Raw genomic sequence first — 25,423 nt, 5'->3', positions numbered from 1 at the left:
TTCAGACTAGTGCAAGGGGTACGGGGGTCCGCCGGAGCAGCTTTATTTAGTCGCCATGACCTGAGGAGGGGTTCCCCATCGCTGGATGACCCCTGATCAGCGAAGCGGAACGGACTCCCCGGCAAGGGGAAAAAGCCCGCGAGGGGTGTGGGAGTCCCAGCTTCGCTATGAAGCGAAGCTGTGTGTACTTCCTCCTCCACATTGCCAAGGGAGCAAGCAAGCTCCCCCAGAGCCAAGCTAGATAATAAAAACATAAAAAGGAGCAAGTCTCTCTGACTCTCTTTTTTTTTTCCAGAACACTTTTGCCACAGTCAGGGACATCTTCAACTAGATCAGGTTGCTCAAAGCCCTGTCCAGTGTGACCTTGAAAGTTTCCAGGGCATCAGACACTACACTCTGGGCAACATCAACCCACCCTTCCCAACGTGTTAGGCACACATAGAATTCCTTGAGTGAAAGGGGGGAAGGGGCAGCCACAGTTGGGGCTTGAGATTTACAGACAAGGTCATAAGGAGAATGATTTGGGGTTGGCATGGGGGAAGAGAGGTGGAGGTTGTGTGCTGGGCCACGCAGACTGAAAAGTGTGTGGAGATGACAGACATGAGAGTCAGTATGAGCCACAGTCTGACAATTCTGTTGTTTTACAGTTGTTTTTACAGTATTTTGTACATTCCTCACTTCTTCATTGCAATTCCTAAGAGATTTTTCTGCTTTTTCACTCTAAGGGGAAGTGCTGCTGATGTTTCAGACTGGCAGTAAAAGCTTTTCTCTGAGTTGTAGCAGCTCACTGAAAGCCTTTCCAATTGTGCATGTAAGAATGTCTTTTTGCATGTACATGCGGGAAAATAGAAACATAGGACTACACGTATTATTTTGTGTTGTTTGTTGGCATTAGATTTTGTATGGTATTTTAGCACCTTGTCACTTAGCAGTGGCTGCTCCTTGTGTTCTGCTCCCGTACGTGAAGTTAATATAGTTGGAAGAACTTTGTTGGTGTATGAGCTATGTTCTGTCCTGCGTCAGCTTCATGGTGAAGTAAGTAAAGATCTGATTTTACCAAGATGACATAAATGGTCGTCTTTGTTTGTCATTCAGAGTCTTGCAGCTAATGGTAGCGGGTGTTTGGCAGTGTGTTTTCAATCAGGGTTCAGTGTTAGTGACACAGCCGCAGCTTGTTGGAGAGCCCTTTCTGCTAGCCCAGGCTGCTGCACGAACCGTGCCAAGATGGGGGCTGCCCCCAAGCCCGCTGTGCTCGGGGAGCAGTGCAGAGCAGGAAGGCTGTGACTGCTCTCTACCGAGGGGCCAGTTGATAAATGTGCCTAAGAGCGGCTGAGGAAGGAAGGGGGACTCTTGTATGCTTCACACAAGAATAGGTTTATTCCCAGGTTGGGGGGCAAGGACAACAGTTGTCGAACAGTGGGGAGCACAAGGTTTTAAGTGAGGGATGGGCAAGGGGTGGATAGCAGACATCAGCCAGTAAGGGAGAAACACAAGAGGGGCTCAGCCAGGGACTGACAGGTAACTAACCAGGACACAGAGGAGGAGGGCGCATATCAGCTTAACCAGCGGTATACTGAGTGTAACAGAACCTTCCAGAAGGAGGGGAAGGACTCTGAGAGGATTGACAAACAGGAGGGCATGTCCAAAGGAAAGATCTGGAAAAAGGGGCTTGGATTTAGGCAAGATTGGCATGTGTCCCAGGGTGATTTTATGATGCTTGTATCCCCAACTGTCTGTTCTGTTTGTGCTGTATATTGAGTTCTGTGCCTTTAAGACTGGTTCTAAGAGCAAGGAGAAGTGTGGAGCTTGTTTAGGGAAAACTGCCCGACTCCTCCACATTCTTCTCCGATTGGATGTTCGGCTGAGGCTTGGAGGGATTGCAGGACAGAGATCTTTTTGCTTTTAGTTAGTTTTAGCTAGCTAGGGCAGAGAAGTTCCCTGGACTGTTTTTTGTTGGGTTTTTTTCCCTTTTTCTTGGAACTGTTTAAACCTGCTCTGGACTGAAAACCCAGGGGAGCACTGGGGGCTGCACCTGCGGCCCACCGGGGCCTGGACCTCGGCATTTTCCAGCAGCGCCGGAGAGACTGGGACTGAGGAGAGACTGAGAGAGAGCCCAGCTACACCCACGGCAAGAGCTTTCTCAATTTGCCATCTCACTCCAGAACGAGAGGTTTTATTGTTTCATATTATTCATTCTTTGTACTTGTAGGCACTTTGTTTGTTAAGTAAAATAGTTTTTTCCACTTTTCTCCGAGGAAGTTCTTTCCCGGACCGGTTGGGAGGAGGGGCCGTTTGGGTTTGCTCCCCAGCGGGACCCCATTCAGGGGTTTTCTCCCAATTTTTCCCTAAACCAGGACAGCATGGAACTGGGCAGGGTTCGGGGTTGGAGGACAGTGAGGGGGGAAATCTTGGAAGGTACCAACCAAACAGGGACACGGCACAGACCATTAGGGACAAAACACACATGTAAGTGCATCTGTTGTGGATGAGGACTGTAGGAGCCTGCGCTGGCTGAGGCACAGAGGGCAGAGTTAAGGAACAGGAGGAAGCAGAGGACATTGCAGGGGCATCACTGAGCTGTTGCTGCAGCTGAGCAATGATATGAATGAAGAGGGCTCTGGAAATAATTGAAGCAGTCTTGTTTCCAAGGCAGAGTATGAAAAGCCTTCCTGAGCAGTAATGGAAGTGTGGGCAAGAAACCAGAAAATGCCACAGGTTTATTCAGGCACGCATGCCTTACTTTGCTGTTCAATAAGGAAATGCATGTTTCTATGTAACTAAGAGACACAGAGGAATTACTTTAAGCAGTTAGTTGGTGCAGGAGAAGCCTCACTGCAAACATTCTTATCAAATCCTGGAATACTGTAAAAATGAGTAAGAAAAACTTGTTACAAAGGCAGTAGAATCCACTTCTTTACATTATCCATCTTTCTTAAAATGCAAGATTAAATGCAGTCATCCTTCTCAAAGGAACTAGATTTTGTGTTTACAGAATAAATGTTCAAGAAAAATCCTTTTCATGCTTTATGATTGCTCAATGTTGATTTATGTGCTGTTAGCGTAAATCTGTGGCAAATATCCGGTAGTGTGTTACCGTGAGAGTCAGACCAATAGAAATACTGCAGACATTAATGAAGAAAAGGCTCTGTTTCATGTTCCAGCATGCAGCTTCTACAGAATTGAAACAAAGGGCTGAGGCTGGCTCAGTTGCAAGATAAATGGACAATGTAAAGGTGGTCTGATACCAGAGTCCCTCAGTATAATATACAGTCAGAAACAAATCAGAAATAGGACAAACTCGAGTTCAAATTTCAGCTTGAAAGTAATTACGCTTTCTTGAAAATATGCATTCTGGGCTTTAGGCTATAGCTTGTTTACATTGCCCTGGCAGAAGAAAAAGAATTTAAGATGACAGGGGCCCTGATTGAAGAACATGGTGCTCAGCCTCTCTGTTTGTCCAACAAGGGATAACATCTGTGCAAAATGATCCTGTTACCAAAATGATTCTTGCTACATTATAGTGTATGTAACCACAAATTTGCAGGCAGCTGGAATTGTGCAGTCTTTTCAGGCAGACTTAGAGAGCTCTCATCCTTCATAGATAAAACAATTTGAAAGCTGTTCATTCAAAGAATTTGTCCTACACCTGCTTTGAATAGGGTTTTTAAAAAGGTATTTGTTTTTTTTTACATTTCTGTGTAAATATTAACTATATACCTGTTTCAGTCTATCACAAAAAGCATGTTTATACAAGATGTTACTTTAAAATGAAGAGATAGGAGGAGCACTGGCTTATAAAAGAAAGATTTTTGTTTTTATTATTCCTTTTGGTCGCTGTGGCTTATAGAATGGAACATAGAGCATGATTCTATGCTTGTTTTCTAGTTGGACTGCTCAAGCGTATTAGAGGGATATCTGTGCTTGGATTCAAATATTTTACTTTCCTGTGTGGATTAGTGGTCCAGTCTGATGAAGTGTCTCAGCTGTCTCATTATCTGGTGTCTCAGCTCTAGTGACAAGACTCTTGACCTGCTGTGTCAGCTCCTTCCAGATGCCCTTTGGTACATGAGTACATCATTCCTCACAGAAAACAAAAATTCCAAGTTAGTGCTCTTGCATTCATTAACTTTCCGCTCTGCCCAGATTTTATTTTCTGGATGTTTACTTGTTTCAGTAGACATTACACTGTATACCGTACTGGCTTTGCTAAAGGACGTCATAGGACAACGTATTATTTCAGATGACTAAGTGAATACACCGGGTAAATATATTCTTTGCTTGTTTTTATCTTAGATTTTTTTTTTTTTAAGCTTATTGAATTAAACTAAGATCTTAACACCAGATCAGCCTGTTTTGTGTCTCATGCATCATGTTATAAATTATTATAAAAGACACAGATCTATAATTCTGAAGATAAAAAAAATAGTTGAGTTGATTAATATTTAACAATGGGTAGATTAAACTTAGAAGAAAATTTGGAAAAAATAAAACAGAAGAACATTCAGTTGTTTGAAACTAAATAATGCCTATAATTTTCAGTCAACTACAACTCTTTGCTGTCTACCCTCTCTGAAACACTTTCTGATTTAGCAAGTTATGCCACCAGATTAAACATCTTTGTGTAGTGTTAGTAAAAATTCCATTGTGGCATTCTAAATCAGCAAGAAGGAATTAGACTGCATTAGTTATTCGTGGTTTCAGTGACACATGGATGAAGGATCTTTTTTCCCCCAACTTTCCTTTTGTTTTATTTCTAACACAACTTTATTAGGAATAGAGAGCAGCAGTTGCCTGCTTCTGCCTGCAAATGACCTCAGTTGAGGCTGTTTGGAGAAACCACATTCCAGAAGAGTCTGAGATCTTTCTTGAAAGCTCTCATTGATTCTAATATCCATGCTACTGTAATAAAAATAGCAGGTAATGCAAGGCCAAACAGAGAGTGAGAGAAGAGGCTATTCATACGGGTGTTAACTTACCCATCCTGTGAAACAGAGGTGTTTATTTAGAGCAGCAGCCTGAGAGGCACTGTGCTATTACAGCAACTTTTCTGCTAAGGGAAGCAAGCATATCACCTCCCCTCTGGTAAGCTGCTAACTTCTCTTTTTAATACCTCCTTAGATTTGTAGCTGCAGTAGCTTTTCTCTCAAATCTCCTCTATGATTTGCTTTGGGGAGGGAATGGAGTGCTGGGGGTGGAGCAAGTCCCTCCTGTGGGAAAGCCAGTCTATGACCGTAATAATGCATTCGGAGCATGTGAAACAATAATTCATTAAATATTTTTATGAACACAGAATTTGAAAACCAAAAGGAAATATGCTTGTTTCCTATTGAGTGAGAAATGTTTGCTTCGAATAAGATCAAAGTGGATTTTCTGTTTCTGTTGTTTGAGTTTTTAGTATTATAATTTCTGAGAGTATTTTATGCTGTTTCCTCATACTGCGTAATGTTGTTTTGTTTGCTTTCCTCGTTGGGACGTGTCCAACAGTACAATCTGCCATGAATACTCCCTTTGAGACCTGTTGATGGCCATACACAGTAGTAGTGTTTTGAAGATTGGACTACACATTTTTGGTCATGTTGAAATCTGCTTCCTTATTTGATTTTATGTTCCAGTAGCTATTAATATAAATGTATATGCTTGGGTTTTTTTAACTTTTGGTCAGTCTTCCACAGGCAGGAGAAAATTGCCCAGATTGTACATGGAGAAAATAAGAGATTGCTCATGACTTCTACAGTGGATTTCTACATGTATATTGACTTCTAATACACACATAATTAAAATGTGGTAAATTTCAATTTTAAATGTTATTCTTAATCTCACTAATTTTCTTACTGAAATTAGAAAATATTGGGACTTATCAGTTTGTTTAGCTGGTTTGACTTTGCCTGGTTCATTGGTGGCATAGCACACTTTCATTATTGAGAAATTTTGTGGAGGTAAACAAAATTGGCTAAAAGAAAAGACCGTGAAATGAGGTGTAAATCTGATGTCCAGCATGTTCCAACATCTTTCATAGGGGTTGACTTTCTAAATGCCCTCAGCTTCCAAGGGAATCTGCTGAAGGCAACAATGATTGATCTCTGAGACCTTATTGATTTACTAATATTCCTTGAATTAAAAGGTGAGAATTGCTAAATGCTGTAACAGACAGAGGCACCTCAGTCCCTCTGGAAGACTATGGAGCAGTTTTGTAAGACTTCACAAGTCCTATGTAAGTTCCTATGGAAGTACATAAGCACTTCCCTGACCTTGCTGAATCATTTGTCAAAGGTGAATTACCTCCTTAAGAAGGAAGCAATTATTCATGAAATGTAGACCCCTGAAGAATGGAAAGTGCCATACCAGCCCTATAGTAATTTATGGAAGAACTGTCTTTGATTTCAACTCTGATTTTCAACTGCTATCAATTTGTCCCTTCTTCCTTCACTTTTCTGTACGACTTTTGGCAGTAGATTAAATAAGAAACAAGCTATTGAGAATTACCTGTATATGGTGCTACTGTTTTCTTTAATTTCTCAGATGTCAGTCTCCAGGTCCTTTTCATTGCTCTTCGCATATACAGCTGGGAGGTAAACATGAAGCTGCAAAGGATTTAGAGCCATTATGGCTGTCTGGGCTCTCAAGGCATTATGTTTTCCCTAAATTTCCCTCCATTTATTGAAAGAGTCCCTAAGAAAAAGGAAGACCTACGTGAAAATAGGATTCTGAAGTTGTGTAACACAGTCACCTGCTGACACAAGGCAGAAGCAAGTGCTGGCAGAGGTGTCGTTCAACCTGCTGCAGCCTCTGAGGCGCATTGGCATGCTGATTCCAGAAACCAATAGCTCTTTCTGCTTGTCCCAGTCCAAGGAACTAAGACAGCAAGGACCTTCCTTAGCATCAGAAAGCTTTTATGCTTTACTCTTCAGACTTCATGCTCAAGGGTTACTGAAATATCTGTGCTGTGATTTTTGCTGCCATAAAGTTTTATCATCACAATATCCAACCATGTTAAAGCAGGATGCAAAGAATCTCCATTTTTTAATTACTGCATAAATTAAAACTCTCTGGTCTCAGGAAGCCACTCCAACTGCTAGAAGTTTTACCGCAAATATTCGTCATCTACTATAATACAGGATTTTACAACTGAAAATGGCCGCCCCTGTAAGAAATCACTTTATTACAGCTCTGATGATTGTCCCCAATAAGCTCTCTCAGTTCGTAGCTTTTGCTGTCTCTCAGTTGGATTATGTGCACCCTCAAAATGTGACCTAAATGTCCAAATGATGAAGAGCTGTTGAAGCATTCTTGAATATATAAGCTTCTTGTCTTAAGGTTCTTGGAACACCAGTTTGAGGCAGAAGCAACAGTGATAATCCCAGAAAGAGGACATGGTGGTATGAGGATGAAGTGATAGTGACAATGGTAGGACAAGACTATTGACCTGGTTCAGCAGGAGAAAAATAGCAGAAGCTAAAAATGAGATAAAGTGTTTGACAACAGGCTCTAGGCATGTCCTCGAATAGTTTTCATCACTACCTGGAATGTAACAGCAGTAAATTCTTTATACACTTGACAAAAAACTATTCTTTTGCTATTGTACAGGGAGATCTGTACAGGATACTATTTCCTATATTCCACTAATTTTCTTAATAGCATGAATACTTTGCTGAGAGCAAGCATGAGTCACGACTCAGTGAATCTTGTTTATTTAAGGAAGACATAGTCCTGAATAAAGAAATCAGTAACTGCTCCAACATTGTGATGACACAGAAATCAGTGCACTGCCAAAGCTGCTGGAAATTCTACTATTGTCTTGGTGGAAAAGAACAGGCAGAAGCTGTTTAAAATATTTAGTTCAAAAATGTCTACTTTCAGGTGATATAAATTAATTACAGTAAAGTTGCACATCTTGGTTATGGTAACCCTTTGATTCTCAGGCCATACATATTTGTGGACTTATTTGAGGGTATGGGTAAAAGTTTTGCTAATGTGACGTGTCTCAAAGTACGGAATTTTGAACTGTTTCTTCTAGTTGTTTTTCTTTCATAATGGTTTCATCCACAGTCACTTATTTATGGAAGAAATACTTCCCTACACAGCTCCAGTTACACATTTTTAGAAGTCGGAAGTAATCTTTTAGTAGCACAAGACATAAGAGAACAATATGCAAAACATTGTATTAGGAAAATAATTAAAACTTTACCTTTGTTCTCTTATGAAAGCTGCAGATTGTAAAAGATCTTCTAGGCTTCAGTAACATTGCCAGTTTAAATTATTAAATTCCTTTTAGCTAGCAGGCCATCTGTACTAGACATAAAAGTTCAGGTTTTATACCACATATACAAGTTACTTGTACCCACCAATTACTTGATGTATTCTTTTTTACAGGAAAATAACTGTATCTTACTTATCAGTTAGACTTCATTTCAGGAAAAGTGACAGCCACTGGGTTTGATCACTGGTTATGTATCTCCACACTCACATCATCTGGGTAACAACTGCATTTTAAATTCTTGCACCCTCTGAGCTGTGCTGACTGAAATAGTTGTGGATTTCAGCTCACAGACAGAGCTTGCATTTAAAATTTTGAAAAAAAAAAAAAAAATCATACATCAAGCATAAGCATAAGATGACTTTAATCCAGCTATGCTGAAAAATGAATGTTAATGCAGAATTATGCCCAGACTTTTAGCATGCTACTGTCATGATGAGCTCTCCAAGCAGATGCCATCATGGGAGGGGTTTCTGCCAATATTTCACGTAGGCATTGAGAACAGAAACGAAGACAGGAGGTTCTGGAAGTATTGGCCTGTATTTTGGGGCGGAGAGGGTGACTTTTTCCTCCTTTCTGTCACACAGAAGAAAACAGGTGAGACTTACTAGGAATTTAAAGGACGATATGAATGCTTTATTGGATGCATGAAATTTCTCCCTGCAAACCAGGATGATGTTTTTTATTCATAGAGGGATGATGTGAGAAGTAAGAGGAGTCACTTGTGTGTGTGAGGAGGAGGTCAGGAAAAACCAAGCGAGACTGCAGTCATGCTTGGACACTGTTGACAAGAGTTAATATTTAGCTTTATTCCAGTGTTCCCACAGTGTTCCTGTGGTTAGAGAAAGTGCCACTGGGATGAGAAAAGCATTTAATCTTTAAAGAGAGTTTGGTATCTTTTAATTTATAATACTCATCAGGCCTCATTTGCTATTTTATCAATTAGAAAAGTGAGTTTCATCAAAAAAGCTGGGAAGGAACACGTAGAATTATATTCAGGGTTGCTAAAACAGTTATACTTTACAAGGGAAAGCAGCCCTTTCAGGAAGTTTGGGGAGGGCAGATTGTTTTAAACTGGCCACTGACCCATGTTTTAACAACATAAATTTGTGAATCACGTGTAATGTGTAAATGTAATGTGTAAACACTTGTATTCAAACAGGTTTTGTTTTGCTAGTGTTGCATGGATGAGCTTTGTTCTTCTCAGAGAACTTGGATCTAGATCATAGGATTTTGAGGAAGTTATCTTCAGAAATGCTTTAGAGTGTGTGTGGAGGGGGGAAGGGAAGGAGAAATAAATTTCTTTTGAGACGGACATCAAAAATTGGCTGTTGGTCTTAAGCACCCTTATAGATCAGCAGGACCCAAGAACTGAGACAGTCACTGCAGTCCTGGGCTCCTTGTGCCCAGGGACCTCAGCCCCACAGCTGTGCATGTGTGCACAAGGCCAGCTGGTCCATGGAGATAGGCAGTCTGGTTGTTTTTTCAGTTTCCAGCATACTTGGATCCTGTCCTGCAAGCACCAGAGGGAGATGCTTTTACAAGCTTGTTTTGTTGGACTCTCTAGTACAGAAGCGTTCCAGGGACAGAGTGTTCCAGACTCGATCCTTGTGAATGTTAGTGGCTTCTCCTGAGAAGTCAAGTGAGGTTAATAGCTAACCAAGCTGCATTATTTGCTGCAGCAGCAATCATCTCTAGGAGCAATAAAACTCTTTTTCTACCTTCATATTAACATTTACCTTGTGAGATTAGAGGTTTTGAGGCTCTTTTTCTGTCTTTTCTCTGGTGTTCCCGAGGCAGAACAATTTTCAAGTGAATGTCATTTGATGAAACAAATAATAATGAAGTTAAAATTCTTCCTGGGATAAGAACAAATCTTAGGAAGAGGTATTCTTGTAGAGGACACTCCAGCTGTATTAGAATGTATTTCCAGAGATACAGTGTCTCCGTCTTCCTTAAAATATTCTCAATAACATAAGGTAGAATTACAATTCAAGACAAATAATAATAGTGAACCGAGAGTTAACTAAAGCTTCAGAATCTATAAGTAAGGACAGTGGCCTCATATGTATCTGTTGAAAAGGCATGCAACCATGAAAGTTAAGAAAATTCGCTAGTGTGCTGTTCCTGAACTGCAAGGCAAAATCAGGGAAAATAGTTGCTCTTTGTATCATTTATACCTTGTATGTTCATTATCCTTGTCTCTGATGCCACATGCATTACAAAATATGTTCTCTCCTCTTATTTTCAGGTAATGTGATTTGAAGATGCCAACCCCTTGGCAAATATGCTGCAATAAAAAGTCCAGAACTAAGAATGCAAAAACTGAAATGGACAATATGGCAGAGACGAGTGAAAAAATGCAGATGAAAAAAGAAATCACCTTACTAAATGGAGTTTCTTTAATTGTAGGGAACATGATTGGCTCTGGCATATTTGTATCACCCAGAGGTGTTTTAATGTACAGTGCTTCCTATGGACTCTCTCTGGTCATCTGGGCGCTTGGTGGGATTTTTTCCCTGTTTGGAGCTTTGTGTTACGTTGAACTGGGAACATCCATCATGAAATCTGGAGGCAGTTATGCCTATATCCTGGAGGCATTTGGGGCATTTGTGGCCTTCATCAGACTCTGGTCTTCCTTGCTAATTATTGAACCAACAACTCAGGCAGTGATAGCAATCACCTTTGCTAACTATATTATTCAGCCAATTTTTCCCCATTGTGAACCACCTTATGATGCAGTCAGGTTGATTGCAGCTGCTTGTATATGTAAGTAGTGATTGCTGTAAGTTAAAAACTGTAATTGTATGTGGCCAGGGGAGGTTTTTCTAAATTTCTATTTCTTTGCATTCTGTGAAAATAATTATTACCTATCTAAAACATATTCTTAGGAACTAAAAATCTTTTATTCGGATGTATTGTGTTTGGGGCTGGTATTACTATAAGGGAGAGGAGAATTACAACAATTTGGCAGGGAGAAATTGTGACTGTTGATTAAAGATACACATGTGTCTGTGGTTCACTGTCCTAACTGGCTGATAGGACACTGTCACATGCACAGATTCATTTATGAAAATGAATCTTTGAGCATATGTGGTTGCATGCTAGTGCCCTTACTATATAGAATAATTTCTAAATTATTTTCATTTTGAGTGTTACAAACCCATTTTTCTTCCTTTCAAAATAGAAGCATAGATTATAGTCAGATCAAGGAAACAGGAGCAAAGACCAACAAGACTTCTAGATAAAAAATAGCCCACTTTGATCCATGCTTGAGAGCACTCTAGATTACCATGCCACATTTGTTGTGCTCTCTTCTCCAGCAGCTGCGCTTTGTACCTGATACCAGTGTACACCATTACCTTTCCTCATCTATCTCTGTTCTGAATCATGGGATTGCAAGAGGGAGAAGTTGTCTGTGATGCTGTGTGTATGCTAGAGTGAGAGCAGATGGGCACAGGGCTCAGCCCCTGGCTGGACCTGCTGCCAGCCAAAGGTCAAACCTGACTGCAGAGAATATGGCAAATGGAGGAAAGGAAAACTGGTTGATTCCACCCACTCTCAGCAACCAACGCCTTTGGTATTTTTGTTAGATTCTGTCAAAACTGGGACTTGAGAGGACTGTGTAAGTAAGTGCTACGCAATGTTCAGACTCAGGGCCAAAATGTGAATCACACCATTTCGGAGCCATGAGCACAGAGTAATAGCATGCTGCCTTGGCTCAATTCAGTAACTTGTCACAGCATGCAAACTGGTTTTGTGCAGGAATTGTCCTTATTCTATACCTAAACTGGAGCTTAATTCAGCATGCAGAAATTTGTGATATACAGGATATAAAGAAATATTGTCATTTGCATGTGAACAACTTTGTTGAGTTTAATAAAATTTAACTATTATTTAAAAGGAGAAGAAGTTAGTCCTAAAATGCAAAAACTGATGGTTTTTGTCTTATTGAAAACAGTATTTTTTCAGAAAATCATTGTGTAAATTTAAAACCAGGTATTTAATTTTAATAAATGTGGGTGGTCCCAAAGTGTTGAAATTTCATTCAGTTTTACTTATTAAAAGAGGAGTGGTATCTGAAAAGATGGGTTTGAAATATGACTTAAGTGATGTTAAACATCCAGTGCTTCTTTCATGCATTTTCTTTTTCTCTGCAGGTTCCTTAACATTTATTAATTGTGTTAATGTAAAGTGGGGTACCCGTGTTCAAGATGTTTTCACATATGCAAAAGTTATGGCTCTTATCTTGGTGATATCTGTTGGTCTTTACAAAATTGGTAAAGGTAAGAATAATTTTCATTTACCTAAATTCTATTAAATAAATCATATATGAGTTTCAAAATCCATGTAGGGAGATCTTTAAGACTTACATATGAAGTGTTGTGTCTGCCATAGAAAGATCAGATGTATTTTATGGCTTGTTAAGCAATAGTGGGTTAATTATTCAGGCCAAGTCCTGGGGTGCTTGGTCTGAATAGAAAATAGCAGCTGAATTAACATCACTTTTACTGCTGACTAGTTTAAAGTCATCCTCGGTGTTTGACTTGTGCATTACTATCTGTCCTATAACAGGACAGGATAATAGAAATTGTATTGCTTCTCACAGTTCCCCCCACCACCATTCTCCACCCACCTCACCACCATGGCACCATCCTCCAGCCACAGCACCCTGCCCAAGGAGATGACCAGAGAGGGTAAATCATAGGTGGGATTTGTGGGAGGGTGTGTTTGTTCCTAGAAACAAAGGAGAAGACAGTAACAGTGCAGTTCTGTGAATCACTGTGAGATGGTGTTACTGTAAGGCATCACAGGGCAGATGAGTCACCTATCAGCAGTAACTGGTCTGAACTGAACACACTAAAAAGCTGGAGAGCAGTTTATTCTGGTGCTACCTCAGAGGTTTGCATATGGCAATAAATTTGATTTTATTAAATTGGGCCTCTGGCACAGTGAAATCGCTTCCAGTTCTAGCTCTGCTGCTTAGATTACTAAGGTGTTTACATTTTCATTTCCTTTGAAATTCTTAAACTGTATAGCCATTTTATCTTTACTCACTTGAAGTAAAGGTGGTTTCCCCTCTTCAGTTTAGGAATTACCTTTTTCTCCTGTTGCATTAGCTTATAAAACCTAACAAGTATGCTTATTTTTCCATGTTTGCTGGCCTTCTCCTTTCCTTGGCTGCAGTTGCATCAGCTGTTATACTGTAAAGCTACATTAGACTTTTGGAAAGCTTTTTTGTTTAGCCATTACCTCTGCATGTCAGTTGTCACCAGCTGGTTGAAGTCTAAAGAAACCTGAACAACCAAACCCAGTCCTAAGGGCAGAGACAGGAAGATTCAGAGAAGCAGCATTGCTTAAGGGTCACAGTTGCATGAAGGAGTAGTTCCCCTCATAAAACTGCTGCAGTTTTTCAAAAGTGTGTTTCTGTGATGTCACCTTTGTAGCAGCAGTGCCCCTGCTTTCAAATTGCCTCCTTCAAAATCGCTTCCCATCCTGCTCACTTGTATGCCATGGGCTGATTCCTCTGGTCCCACATACAGCCCACTCTGCATTGCTCTGTGGGCTCAGGGAGGGTTAAAACACAGAGGGAAAAAAACCTTATGGTGAGGCACACCACCATATGCTGAGAGCTTTTACTGGTAGTAAAGGTCTCTGCTTTGTTTAAGCAGAACTGAGCACCTAAATACAGGAAAGACTGGGAGAAGGAATGATGTAGATTTCTGGAAGAAGCTGAAATCAGGTCAATGACCCTTTTAAGCTCAGCAGGTGCTGTAATGAAAAGAACAGTTATGATGTTTTAGCCCTGCCATATTCTTTCTGATGTGCTTGGATACGCTTCTTGAGTTAAAAGACTGTAAATATATCTGATTTTGAATATGAGCTGTCTCATCTAAGGAGTTAATAGATACTCTGAAAGCAATTCAGTCATTGAAGAGCAGGAGATTGCTTAAACCAAACCAAAGAAACATTTCGTGAACACTTTGGATTTTTCTTTCTTCTTCTTTTCAGCCATTTTCTTCTCCAAATTATATGTACATCTCATAGCTTCTCTTCTTTGGTTTAAACAATCTCCTGCTCTTTGATGACTGAATTGCTTTCATAGTATCTGTTAACTCCTAAGTTGAATCCGTGTTTTCATTTTACAAAAAAGACATTACTTTCTTTCCTAACTGAGGTTTCAGCATGTTTCTGTCTTCCCTTAATACTTAACCCAATTCCATTTTCATTACATAGTAGACTTTCCTTCTGCAAACTCAGGAAGGCCTCTCTTCCCCTTTCCTGGATGGCAGTGAAGGCTCATGCAGTTTCACTACCATTTTGCTATTTTGCAGCATTCTGCAGGTTGTCGTCTCAACCGATGGAGCAGAATTTTGAAAGGAAAGATTTTCAATCTCATCTCTTAGTTTTGGGGAACACCCTTGTGGGTCAGTGTCCCACTGAAAACCAAGCCTAAAGGAGGTCCCCCTCTAGTGGCCACGAATTCATCTGGTGAAAATAAGAGCACAGCTATTAGGAAGAATTCAGAGACAGATTCGGGAACTGAAACTGGGTTTGCCAACTACCTCATCCTGGCTGACAGGGTACTTGAATTCCCTTGGTATGGCTCCCTCCTTTGGTAGAGTCAGCGGTAATGTCAGAAGAGGACTCTGAAATCTGGTAGAATTATAAAAATCACATCCAAATAACAATAGTGAAAGTGTTCTGTTTTCTCCCTGTGCAAGTGTAGCTGTCTGAACATCTGACTGAAACTCCTCTGTTTGTTAGGTAGAAATGTAAGTTGTGCACTTTCAGATACAGTACTCAAATCTGGGTGCAGTGGGGGGTTGTTTCCTTTTGGATAACTGACATTTCAAGTGTAGTGCCCTTCTAAGTTGCAATCCTTGAAATGTAACAGGCAATTGGAACCTGCCATTTGTACAGGGGAAACTGAAAACCTGAGAGCTCCCTTCGAGGGCTCAGCAACAAACCCAGGAATGATTGCCCTGGCTCTCTACTCTGCTCTCTTCTCCTACTCTGGATGGGACACGCTCAACTATGTCACTGAGGAAATGCAGAAACCTGAGAGGTAAACACATGCTTTTCCTTTGAATCACCGACAGGTGATCACAGGACGAGCCATTCTGTATTTGTTTCTGCTTGGAAATTAGTCAAATTATTTTCTCTGCAAAAACCTTATTTTTTCAAATGAAAGAGTTAGTATGAGAACTCTTTCTGATTATTGTGCTCATTTATCAGTTGTATCACACTAATGAATCATTTACATGTATATATGTATTTTACATCTTACACTTTAGACTACAATTTTTAAAGAAGGAGAAGAAATCTCTGCTGAAAGCAAGGAAAAGCAAAGGTGCATCTAGCCCTCTATAATTCCCTCCTTTTCAGTTTGGCAGAATTATTTTTAAGACTTTTGTTGCCACCAGTAGAGTAAGACTGTGTCAGATTTATAGCTTTTGTGATGTGATCTTCAGCATTACTCTTTATGGGCAAATATCATCTCCTCTTCCTATAGAGATGTCAGCCCTGTGGGAGTTGTCTGCATCAGCCACCCAAGCTGATATAGTCCATCTTGTCTTGGGATATGCATAGATTATGAGTCAGGAAAAAAAAGCCACAATCAAGAAAATACCTAAGTCTGCACTTAAATCTCATTGTTTGAGAGGTCACTTAAATTGCTGTTTATAACAGAGAGTGTATTAAATTTACATGCATGAATATTTTAAGGGGTTTTTTTGTTTTGTTTTTGTTTTTTTAAACTTGTAACAGACACACAAGCAACTAACTAAGCTTTTTGTGGAATTGTTTCACACATGGCTGTATGTTATTTTGTAACCCCGTGATTCAAAACAATGGATTACAAGACATGATGGAGGTATCCATTCACAAATGCTTGAATCTGGGAACAATCTTCTATTTAAGTACTTCTCATTTAAATAACATGAAATAATTTTTCCATTTTCCTTTTGCAGGAACCTACCTCTTTCTATTGCAATTTCAATGCCTATTGTAGCTATTATTTACTTATTGACTAATATAGCATACTATGTAGTGTTGGACATGTCAGCTCTCCTCACAAGTGATGCGGTGGCTGTGGTAAGTTGTGGAGTACAACCCAGACAAAAGACACTACAGGAAAATTTCAGGTAGCGTGCTTGGCAAACAGCTGAAGTACTGTTATGCTGAAAGCTGCTTGAAACATTTTTTTCATGTAACAGTACCAGTATATTAGAAGGTGTATATCAAGAATGTATCCAATAAATATGCACTTGAAAAAGCGTCTTGTATACTCTGCAGATCCTGCTCTTAACACTACATCATAGGAAAGATGCTTTTGCCAGGATCAAAGAGCTGCAGAAAGTCTGGATGGTTGGAGAACCAAGTTTTTTTGTTATCATTCTAATGTACAGTATGTAATGTTTAATGCTGCATGACTGCAGCAATATTTTCAACAGAGAAGTGTGCACTGAAATGTTTTTTAAAGCTATCAATATTTTATACAGAAATAAAATGATAATTCAAGGATTACTACAGTTGGGATTTGTCAGAATACTTTAAAGCAAATACATCATCATCTTTTCCATCACTGAATTAATCTAGGCTTAGATTATTTTAATCTTTTTTAATGTATCTGCCAATTTTATTTTGATGCTGATAAGCTTTTCCAAATTCTATTTTCCTAATTCATTATTGGGTGTCAAAAAAAAGCACGGACTATGACACTGTGTTTGGGATGATGTGTTGTTTTCATGAGAGTTTCTCAGGATTTTCTATATGCCTAACATAGTGGGCCTCACCTTTTTTCTTTTTTTTTTTCTTTTTTTTTTTTTTTTTTTTTTTTTTTTTTGTTACAGACATTTGCAGGTGAAACCCTTAGTCACGCCAAGTGGATAATTCCTATAGCAGTGGCCATGTCTTGCTATAGTGGCTTAAACTCCTCAATTATTGCAGCATCTCGGTATGAAATACAAGTTCTATTTAAATAATTGAAAATGAATCATTAATCTGCATTCTTTACTACTGCTTGGTAATTTTTGCCATGCCATGTCATGTCAAATGACATTTGCCATGTCACTTATGATGGAGGTATTGCTACAATCAGACATCTTCTCATGATCAGCACCATTTCATAAATTAAAGCCACTTGAGAAGAGAGCAGCATTTACAGCAGAGTAATAAAAGAATTTACTTTGTCAGGAAGCAAAAAGCTATTCCCGTGGTTGAGTTCCCTTAGTCTTTTTTTAGGCTTTTCTATGTTGGAGCCAGGGAAGGACACCTCCCTGTCAGTCTGAGCTTGATTCACGTAAAGTGCTTCACACCAGTCCCTGCTCTCCTGTTCAACGTAAGTGACAGCCAAGCCTCATGCCTGGCTGGGTGAGTTGGGGTTTGGACCTTGGGTAAAACATCTCTCTGGACTCTGCCCTGGACTTCTCAGAGGCTTCTCCTGCCCTGGAGACATCTTCTGCAAACACCCACAACTGCTAAAACTCATTGAGGGGGTGGGGGTGATGTTACTTGGTCTGAGAGAGGGGTTTTTTCAGTGGAAAGAGAATGGCTTGATTCATGTTCATACAATCTCCAAACAATATTAATGTGCAATAGCATTGCTGAGAAGACAGAGAATGGTTAAATATGTAATGACATAGACCGGAGCCGTTTAAGTCTTCAGTGTGAGCTTTTAGAGTGTCACTGGAGGTGAATACATCAGGAACATCTCTCCAACCCTGCCATAGGCTGTTGTTCTACAACTATAGCTATAACAGGAGTGACAGAGCTCTTAAAATGAAACTTCAACCATTGGATGCCTATAGCCTTGTTGACTTTTTTTTTCTGCTGCCGCTATACAGATGAGATCTTGTTCCACAAAACTGTGGAACCATAAGTTACAAAATTACTGGAAATTGTTTTCATAAATAATCTATGTATATGAGCGTGCATTTTATTTGGTGTCTGTCATTGCCCTGTGTTACATATAATTTGTGAATAGATTATCATTCTGATCCTGTTTGACATTAAATAATTCGCTAAAAATTATAATCACATTATGAAGACTCTTCTCAGAGGGATTCTGTTTGTGCTGCTAAGATGATGTTGTACTGTCTTAATATACCACCATTTACATTTTTCATGTGGAAAGTGGAAGTTTTTTCTGCTCACCTGTTAAAATAGACATTGAATTCCTGGTGGTTTAGGTCTTTCTGTGCAGGCAGTATAGCACACTTGCAGGGCACAAAATTTACTCTAATGATCTCAATTTGTAAGTGGACTGGGTCCTTCTTTCAAGGACCTGATATCCTAAGCCCATACAAATATGTTGGAGACAGGCCAGTATATAATTCTACTCTGTCTTTATTTTCGCATTAAAAAGTCTTTGTTTTTATTATCTCTAGGGCTTAATGACTTTGCTTTATCTCCTTGTGGAAGATGTTTTCCTCCTTATTAATTACTACTGCTTCAACTACTGGCTCTTCGTGGGTCTATCTATTGCAGGACTAATATATTTGAGATATACTCAGCCACATAGACCACGGCCTGTTAAAGTAAGTAAAAAAGATAGGAATAAAGCTCTAAAAGCCAGCTAATGCATGTGTTTATGTGATCTTTAATATTACAACCATAACAGTACCAGTTATGTTATAGATTTATTAGCCATATAAATTCTTTCAAAATACAGGATGAAGGAGCAAAGCCCATTAGAGTCCACAAGAACATCTGTTCTGGTAGTTTTGCTGTGGATTGTTGTTCTTTCATTCAGACTTATAATTTTTGTTTCAAGACAAATAAGGAATAAATAAATTTCTGGGGTTCTTAGCCCATCCTGGAAGAACAGCAGATCTCAGTAAAACTGTGATGGGGGCTCCAGAGAGGTTAACATTCCAATCAAACCTACATGATTTAACAAATACAGAAAAATCCCTCCAAAGCCCATAAATGGCCACAATTCTGCCCACACAGAAGTTAGCTTAAATAATCAAATACGTTTTGAATGTTCCCTCCCACTTCATAGTGGTCATAGACAGTAAAATGCAAGTTTAATGATTGATTTAGAAGAGCATTCGACTCTCAGTTAGACAAGGCAGACTGCACAGAAACAAAGTGTGCCTAAAACCTTGTTCTAGTTTTAATCTGGTGATTGTCCAGGAAGCAAGGATGGAAACACACGTCAGGCACACAAAACCATGCACTGGCTCCTGTTGGCTCCATCACCTGCAGTTTGGCTCTGCAGTGATGCAGTAAAAATCAAGAGAATTACAAATTAATGCACTCCAACCATTTCTTCTTTGTCAATCTCTTTTCCTAAACTCCTACATTATTTTTACAAACATATTTTCTTTCCATTTAAATGCAACATCCTGATAAATTTTTAAAACTTTCAAACAAAGGCATAAAATATCCAAAGCCCTTGCTAGAAACCATCCCAATTTTCTGCATTAGACTGATTTTTCCTGAAGCATGTTCACACTCAATTTCCAAACTTTCCCACAAAATATGTGAAAGACAAAGATTAAATCTTGCCTTATTGGCAGTTTTGCTTCTGACTCTACTAAGGATTACAGTCAGATCATTCACAATGACTGTTTAATTCCTGTCAGCATTTGCCAGCTTAGTCAATACGACCGCTCCACATACACCATTTCCTTATCTGAAATGTAGCAGTTGGTTTTCATCAACTTACATTTTTAACCTTTATAAGGGGGGGGAAAAAAAAAAAAAAAAAAAAAGTATTTATACCAGTAAACTCTCACCAGTTTTAACTGGTATTTCAACTGGTATTCAAATGTCGACTCCTGGACCCTTGAGAATGCTCACTCCTAAAGACAGCTCATTAAAAAAAAAAAAAATTCTATGAAACTTTCATAAATTCATAAAATGTTAAGGTTTGAAATCGACCTTAAAGATCACCTAGTCCTAACCATCCTTGCCATAGGCAGGGACAATTTCCACCAGACCAGGTTGCTCAAAGATTTACTCAGCCTAACCTTGAACTACTGCCAGAGTTGAGGCATCCACAACCTCCCTGGGGAACCTGTTCCAGTTTCTCACCACTTTGACTCTAGCAAATTTCTTCCTAATACCTAACCTAAATTTCCCCTCTTTCAGTTTATACCCATTACTCCTTGTCCTATCACTATAGTTCCTGACAAAGAATCCCTCTCCAGCTTCCCTGCAGACCCCCTTAAGACAGTGGAATGTTGCTATGGGTGTTGTCCTAAACCAGGACAGGTGTCCATTCAACCTTTTCTTCTCTTGGCTGAACAGCCCCAACTTTCTCAACCTGCTGTTGCAGGGAAGGTGCTCCAGTCTTCTAATCAGCTTTGTGGCCCAACTTCCCTTATTTGTGATATGATATTTTTTTAAATGCCCACAAAAAATGGTTGTAAATCAGTCCATTAGTTCTACAACATCAAGATGGTAATCGAAGGTCTAGTAAGCTAGTTCCCAACCAAAACTACACGTAAAAATTCAGAACTGAAGTTGGAGAGAAAGCTACTCATTACTTAAAGTACTTCTTTCAAAGGTTGATCTTTTATTAATTGTACAGGAACTAAGTTTATGCAGGCCTGAAAAAACTAAAATAGTCAGACGCTCAGATATATACCAAATAAGATGCTCTCAGCTGTGTACACAGAGGCTAACAAATTATGCTGACTGTAAGCAGTCAAAACATTCAGTACATACTTTTATTACTGACATGTCTAACTTTAATCTGCAAAGCCTGAATTTTTGCAATATAGTATTTGTTGTGACCTTTAACAAATGCTGCCTTTTTTTTTTTTTTTTTTTTTTTTTTTTTTTTTTTTTTTTTTTTTTTTTTTTTGTCTTCACAGCTTAGCCTCTTCTTCCCTATAGTATATTGTTTGTGTTCCCTATTCCTGGTTATAGTGCCTCTCTACAGTGATACAATCAATTCCCTTATTGGTGTTGGTATTGCCCTCTCAGGCATTCCTGCTTATTATTTGGGAGTCTATCTGCCAGTTGAAAAACGACCCAAATGTCTACTTTGGCTCTCTGGTAAGCAACATCATGTCCTAGTCACCATGTCAAAACCTTGGTCAGAAGAAGGAGAAAATAATTTTTCCTAAAGTCATTTTATTTATGAAGTTTTGCTATGGTTTGGTGTGTGGCATGTCTGAGATCATCTGCTTTATCACATGGTCCTGAAAACAAAACCGTATTTACCTGTACGAAACAGTCCAATATATGCATGTCATATGGTCATCTGATATTTGTGGTGCCAAACCATTTCAGAATGTCGGCTCAATAAAAGCCGTGTAGGATTGTGAATACTAAACCTAAGCTTTTTAATACCCTGGAAGGCAGAAATACCAGAAGATCTTTGCTTCACTTTCCATCCAAAGAATGGAACAGTCCAAATCAGAGGAGTCCACAGATTTTCAGAAACAATGAAATAATTAATTACTGGCTTGAAGGGTAGTTGCCAGTCCTCAAATTCAGGCAGTCTTGAAAAGCAAATCTTTAATATTTTTATTTATTATACTTCAAATTCAGATATCAATTCAATTAAAATGTTCATGAAAATCTGACTAAACAAGAATTTCAGTTTAATTATTGACTGCTTTTGCCTTGGGCTATTTATAACATATGCATAATTATATTGATTAAGGTGTTTCAAGATTTTCCAAATATCTGTGTAGTGTTTCCAAATACTCAATATCCAGATGTATGTCTAAGATATATTATAATTTTCTCTCCCACATTTTTGCCAGTACAGCTACATCAACAAAGTATGTTCAGATGCTCTTCTACTGTGCTCTGTCAGACCTGGACATAGACGTGGAACCCACAGCAGCTAAGAGTAAATAGAGTTGCCTCAACATTGAGAGTTGTGCCTTGACATCTCCCATCTGGAAGATTTTTTTATCATATGAAGTTCTCCCCACATGTTCTATCATACTAGAGCACTAACCACAGTACTGTGTATCAGTTTGATGACAGTTAATTTGTGATGGTTTTATAAAACACTCTGTTTTCTAGGATTTCTTTTTAAAATTCTGTTAATAGTCAGCTATCATGACATTTTGAAACTATGACGTGCTTAATGAATGAACATTTATTAGTAGATAAGTGCTAAATGTCAAAGGCAAAAGAAAAGTAAAAAATATTAGATCAGATCTTTGCAAGGTTCAAAGTCTGAGTTTGAAAGTAGGAACAACAGTAGTTTCCTAAAAATGTAATTAAATTCTTAGCCAAAGTGAAAAAAATATATAATTCTTGCTGGTACATATGTTTTGACTCTTAATATTAGTGTTAAATTATTCTAATGCATAATTCCTGGCATACATAATTTACCAAAAGCAAAAAACCAAAGCGTTTGGTCGTTTAAGTTCTGTGAGAAATTCCCATTTGATGATAGTCCACATAACATTACTCATTTTTTAGAAAATATATTTCCAACAAACGATACCATTGTTCAGAAGCAGTTTTCCTTTCCAGAAGAACAGTCTGCCGTGGAGAACTTCGAGACGCTGAGTCTCATTCCAGCTAGTGTATATTCCAGGAAAACACATCACCTTCTCAGACTGTCCTTTGCTTGCCTAGAAGTATCAAAAGTGTGATCACATGAATCATACTGATTTTTTCCACAGTGGAACTTATGGAGAAACTCAGAAAGACAAATTAAAAATTGACATTTTTCAAAATTTCTTGAGCCCCTGCCTAACCCCTGAAACCTCACCAGTTTCTGCTGGCAAGGTAACCTGCAGGTCTCCTACTGAGCACACAGAGAGCCTCCAGATAGGTCCTCACACCACATAGGTGCCTGTTGCACAATACCCAGTGCAGGCACATGCACTGGACAAGTGCACCCACTTGGGTGCCTTGAAAGAAAAGGGCAGTTGAGAGCTAGGGATGTTCTCTTGAACATTGATTCTTTCAGTGTGGCACACAGGAATGTTCAACTAGTCCTAACTCTTAGTCTTTTGAAATGACTAAGAATTTAGGGAAAGACCATAACCGTTAGGAAAAACAGCAACCTAGATCTTAAAATGCTTCAGTTATCATAGTGTGTTGATATGCAGGACCATTTATAATCCTTGTTGGCAAGTCATATTTCCTTTCTGTTTTTATACTTAAATGTAACATGCATTGTTTCAAATTTGAATTTCACCGTTCCTCTTCAATTAACTTTGACTAAGGTAATTTAATTTTACACAAGTCCTTTTAGCTTCCAGAATTTTTGTGTGTTATTGATGTCTGCTCAGAGAAAGAGCAATGGAACAGGCAATTCTTACTATTTAAGCCTCTCTTCACTCCCTCCCCACACCGCAAAGTCATTTGGAGGATTGTAATTTTATGCATCTAGGCCATAGTTTAGTTTGCCCAGCTCAGAACATCCCCACGTACTCAACACATCTCTGTTACAGTACAGCACCACTGTGATCCTGCCCTATGATTGTACAGAAATTCTGCATTTTCACCTCATCAAAGCACTGGTTAGGGACAGAGCTGTGGTCCCAGACTGTATCAGGGCACAGAGGGAGTACAAACCCTCCAAGCTGGCACCAAACTAAACAGCACCAAAGCTGGCCGTCTTTGCCTCCACAGAGTTCAAAGTCATGCTCAGTACTGAGCCACATGTCACACCAAGACAACACTGTACCATCCTCTGAAGTTTTTCAATGCAGGACCAAAGCTTCTAAATTATTTGGGACACCTGAGGTGACATCTCAGGTGGTAACAACTGGCATTACAGGGAGTGTAATAAGAGCTACGAAATAAGAACTTTTCCAAACAAAATTCTGAGCTGAGAAACTTCTTTTGTTGTCTAATTCTTTGCCAATTTTTTTGTTGTTGTTGTTTGTTTGGGTTGGGTTGGGTTTTTTTGTCATAAATTTGTGTATTTGATCTGGCTGGGATGGAGTTAATTTTCCCCACAGCAGCCCTCACAGTGCTGTGCTATGCCTTGGTATCTGGAAAGGTGTTGATAGCACACCAGTGTTTTGGCTATTGCTGAGCAGTGCTGGTACAGCTTCAGCGCTGTCTCCCCAACATTCCACTCCCAAGCAGATTGCTGGGAAGAGCCTGGGAGGGGACACAACTGGGATAGCTGACCCAAATTAACCAAAGGGATTTTCCATACCATATGACATCAGCTTAGCTAAAAAAGTTAAGGAAAGTAGGAGGAAGGTAGGGCATTTGTTAGTTTCAAAGTTTGCCTTCTGGAGAAATCACTACCTGTGCTGAAACCCCCACTTCCCAGGATGTGGTTGGACATTGCTCACTGATGGAAAGTAGAGAATTTTTTTTTTTTCCCTCTTTGTTCGGTGACACACAAAGTTTTGGTTTTTTGCTGCAGTAAACTGCTTTATCTCAACCTACAAGTTGTTTTCCATCTTATTTTCTCTTCCTTGTCCCACCGAGAAGAGGGAGTGATGGAGCAGCTTCATGGGCACCGGGCATCCAACAAAGGTCAACTCAGCACAGCTGTTTGACTTTTCTGGGCATGATGCACAAGCCTTCATTTTCTTTCTGGACAGAAGGAAAGTAATTGTCAGATACAAGGTTATAAATGTAAATAAAACCACTAAAAATCTCTGGACATTGGAATATCAAAAATGTTAATGTGATTGTTGATTTTTGACTCCTTACAAATGTAAGTTATTGTCAAATATCTAAAACAAATCATAGATGCTGAAAGTGTCTAAACAAATAAACATTTGATTATTTGCAAATGCTATAGTTATTTGGCTTTAAAGTGTAAAAATAGTACTGTGAGATAAATTTACCCTGCTGTACAATTCACCGGTTGAGTTACCAGGAGAGAAGTTAGACTAACTCTTCTTCGTGGTCTCTATAAATCAGATTAAAAAGCATTTATGGAGGGAAAAAATTCTAGTTGTGCTCAGATGGGACAGATAAGAAATTCAAGCACTTTCTTGCCCTAGGAGTTAATATTTTTTTTTCTACATTATTCACAGGTGCTCAATTGCACAGCTCAATAAACCATTTCACCTTTTCTGAGACTGCCTTGGCACCTAGGCTAAGTATCTCTTATTAAATATCAAAATATTTGGAGGGCCGCTGTGTAAAATCTAGTTTGCTAGCTGGCTTCTCTTTGGTGGAGGAGACTGGGATGTGGACAACACTGGAAGCCTCTGAAAGAAGGGACAAGGGACAGCTCACATGCAGAGCTGGGGAAGGACCTTC

At 39.2% G+C, this 25,423-nt stretch overlaps 1 protein-coding gene across 7 annotated transcripts; it reads left to right on the top strand.

Annotated features, from left to right (window-relative positions):
• The first annotated feature begins 1,821 nt into the window (after nt 1–1,821).
• LOC120755486 (Y+L amino acid transporter 2-like) lies at nt 1,822–25,138 on the top strand. Of its 7 annotated transcripts, none has more exons than XM_040070470.2 (11): nt 1,822–2,170; nt 4,178–4,261; nt 10,506–11,023; nt 12,415–12,540; nt 15,179–15,323; nt 16,228–16,351; nt 17,110–17,213; nt 17,501–17,597; nt 18,646–18,795; nt 21,085–21,268; nt 21,990–25,137. In XM_040070470.2, exons 3-11 carry the CDS (start codon nt 10,522–10,524, stop codon nt 22,079–22,081), a joined length of 1,524 nt encoding a protein of 507 aa, XP_039926404.1. In that variant the 5' UTR covers nt 1,822–2,170; nt 4,178–4,261; nt 10,506–10,521; the 3' UTR covers nt 22,082–25,137. The 7 variants fall into 7 exon arrangements, with proteins under 7 accessions (XP_039926404.1, XP_058277689.1, XP_058277682.1 ...); XM_058421706.1 differs by having other exon boundaries at nt 4,175–4,261; XM_058421699.1 differs by having other exon boundaries at nt 3,886–4,261.
• Nucleotides 25,139–25,423: the final 285 nt, after the last annotated feature.

This window comes from Hirundo rustica, chromosome 1 (assembly GCF_015227805.2).
Source record: "Hirundo rustica isolate bHirRus1 chromosome 1, bHirRus1.pri.v3, whole genome shotgun sequence".
In the NCBI taxonomy this organism is placed as follows: domain Eukaryota; kingdom Metazoa; phylum Chordata; class Aves; order Passeriformes; family Hirundinidae; genus Hirundo; species Hirundo rustica.
The sequence above is the reverse complement of the archived record's forward strand: the minus strand, read 5'-3'. Positions and strand labels throughout refer to the sequence as shown.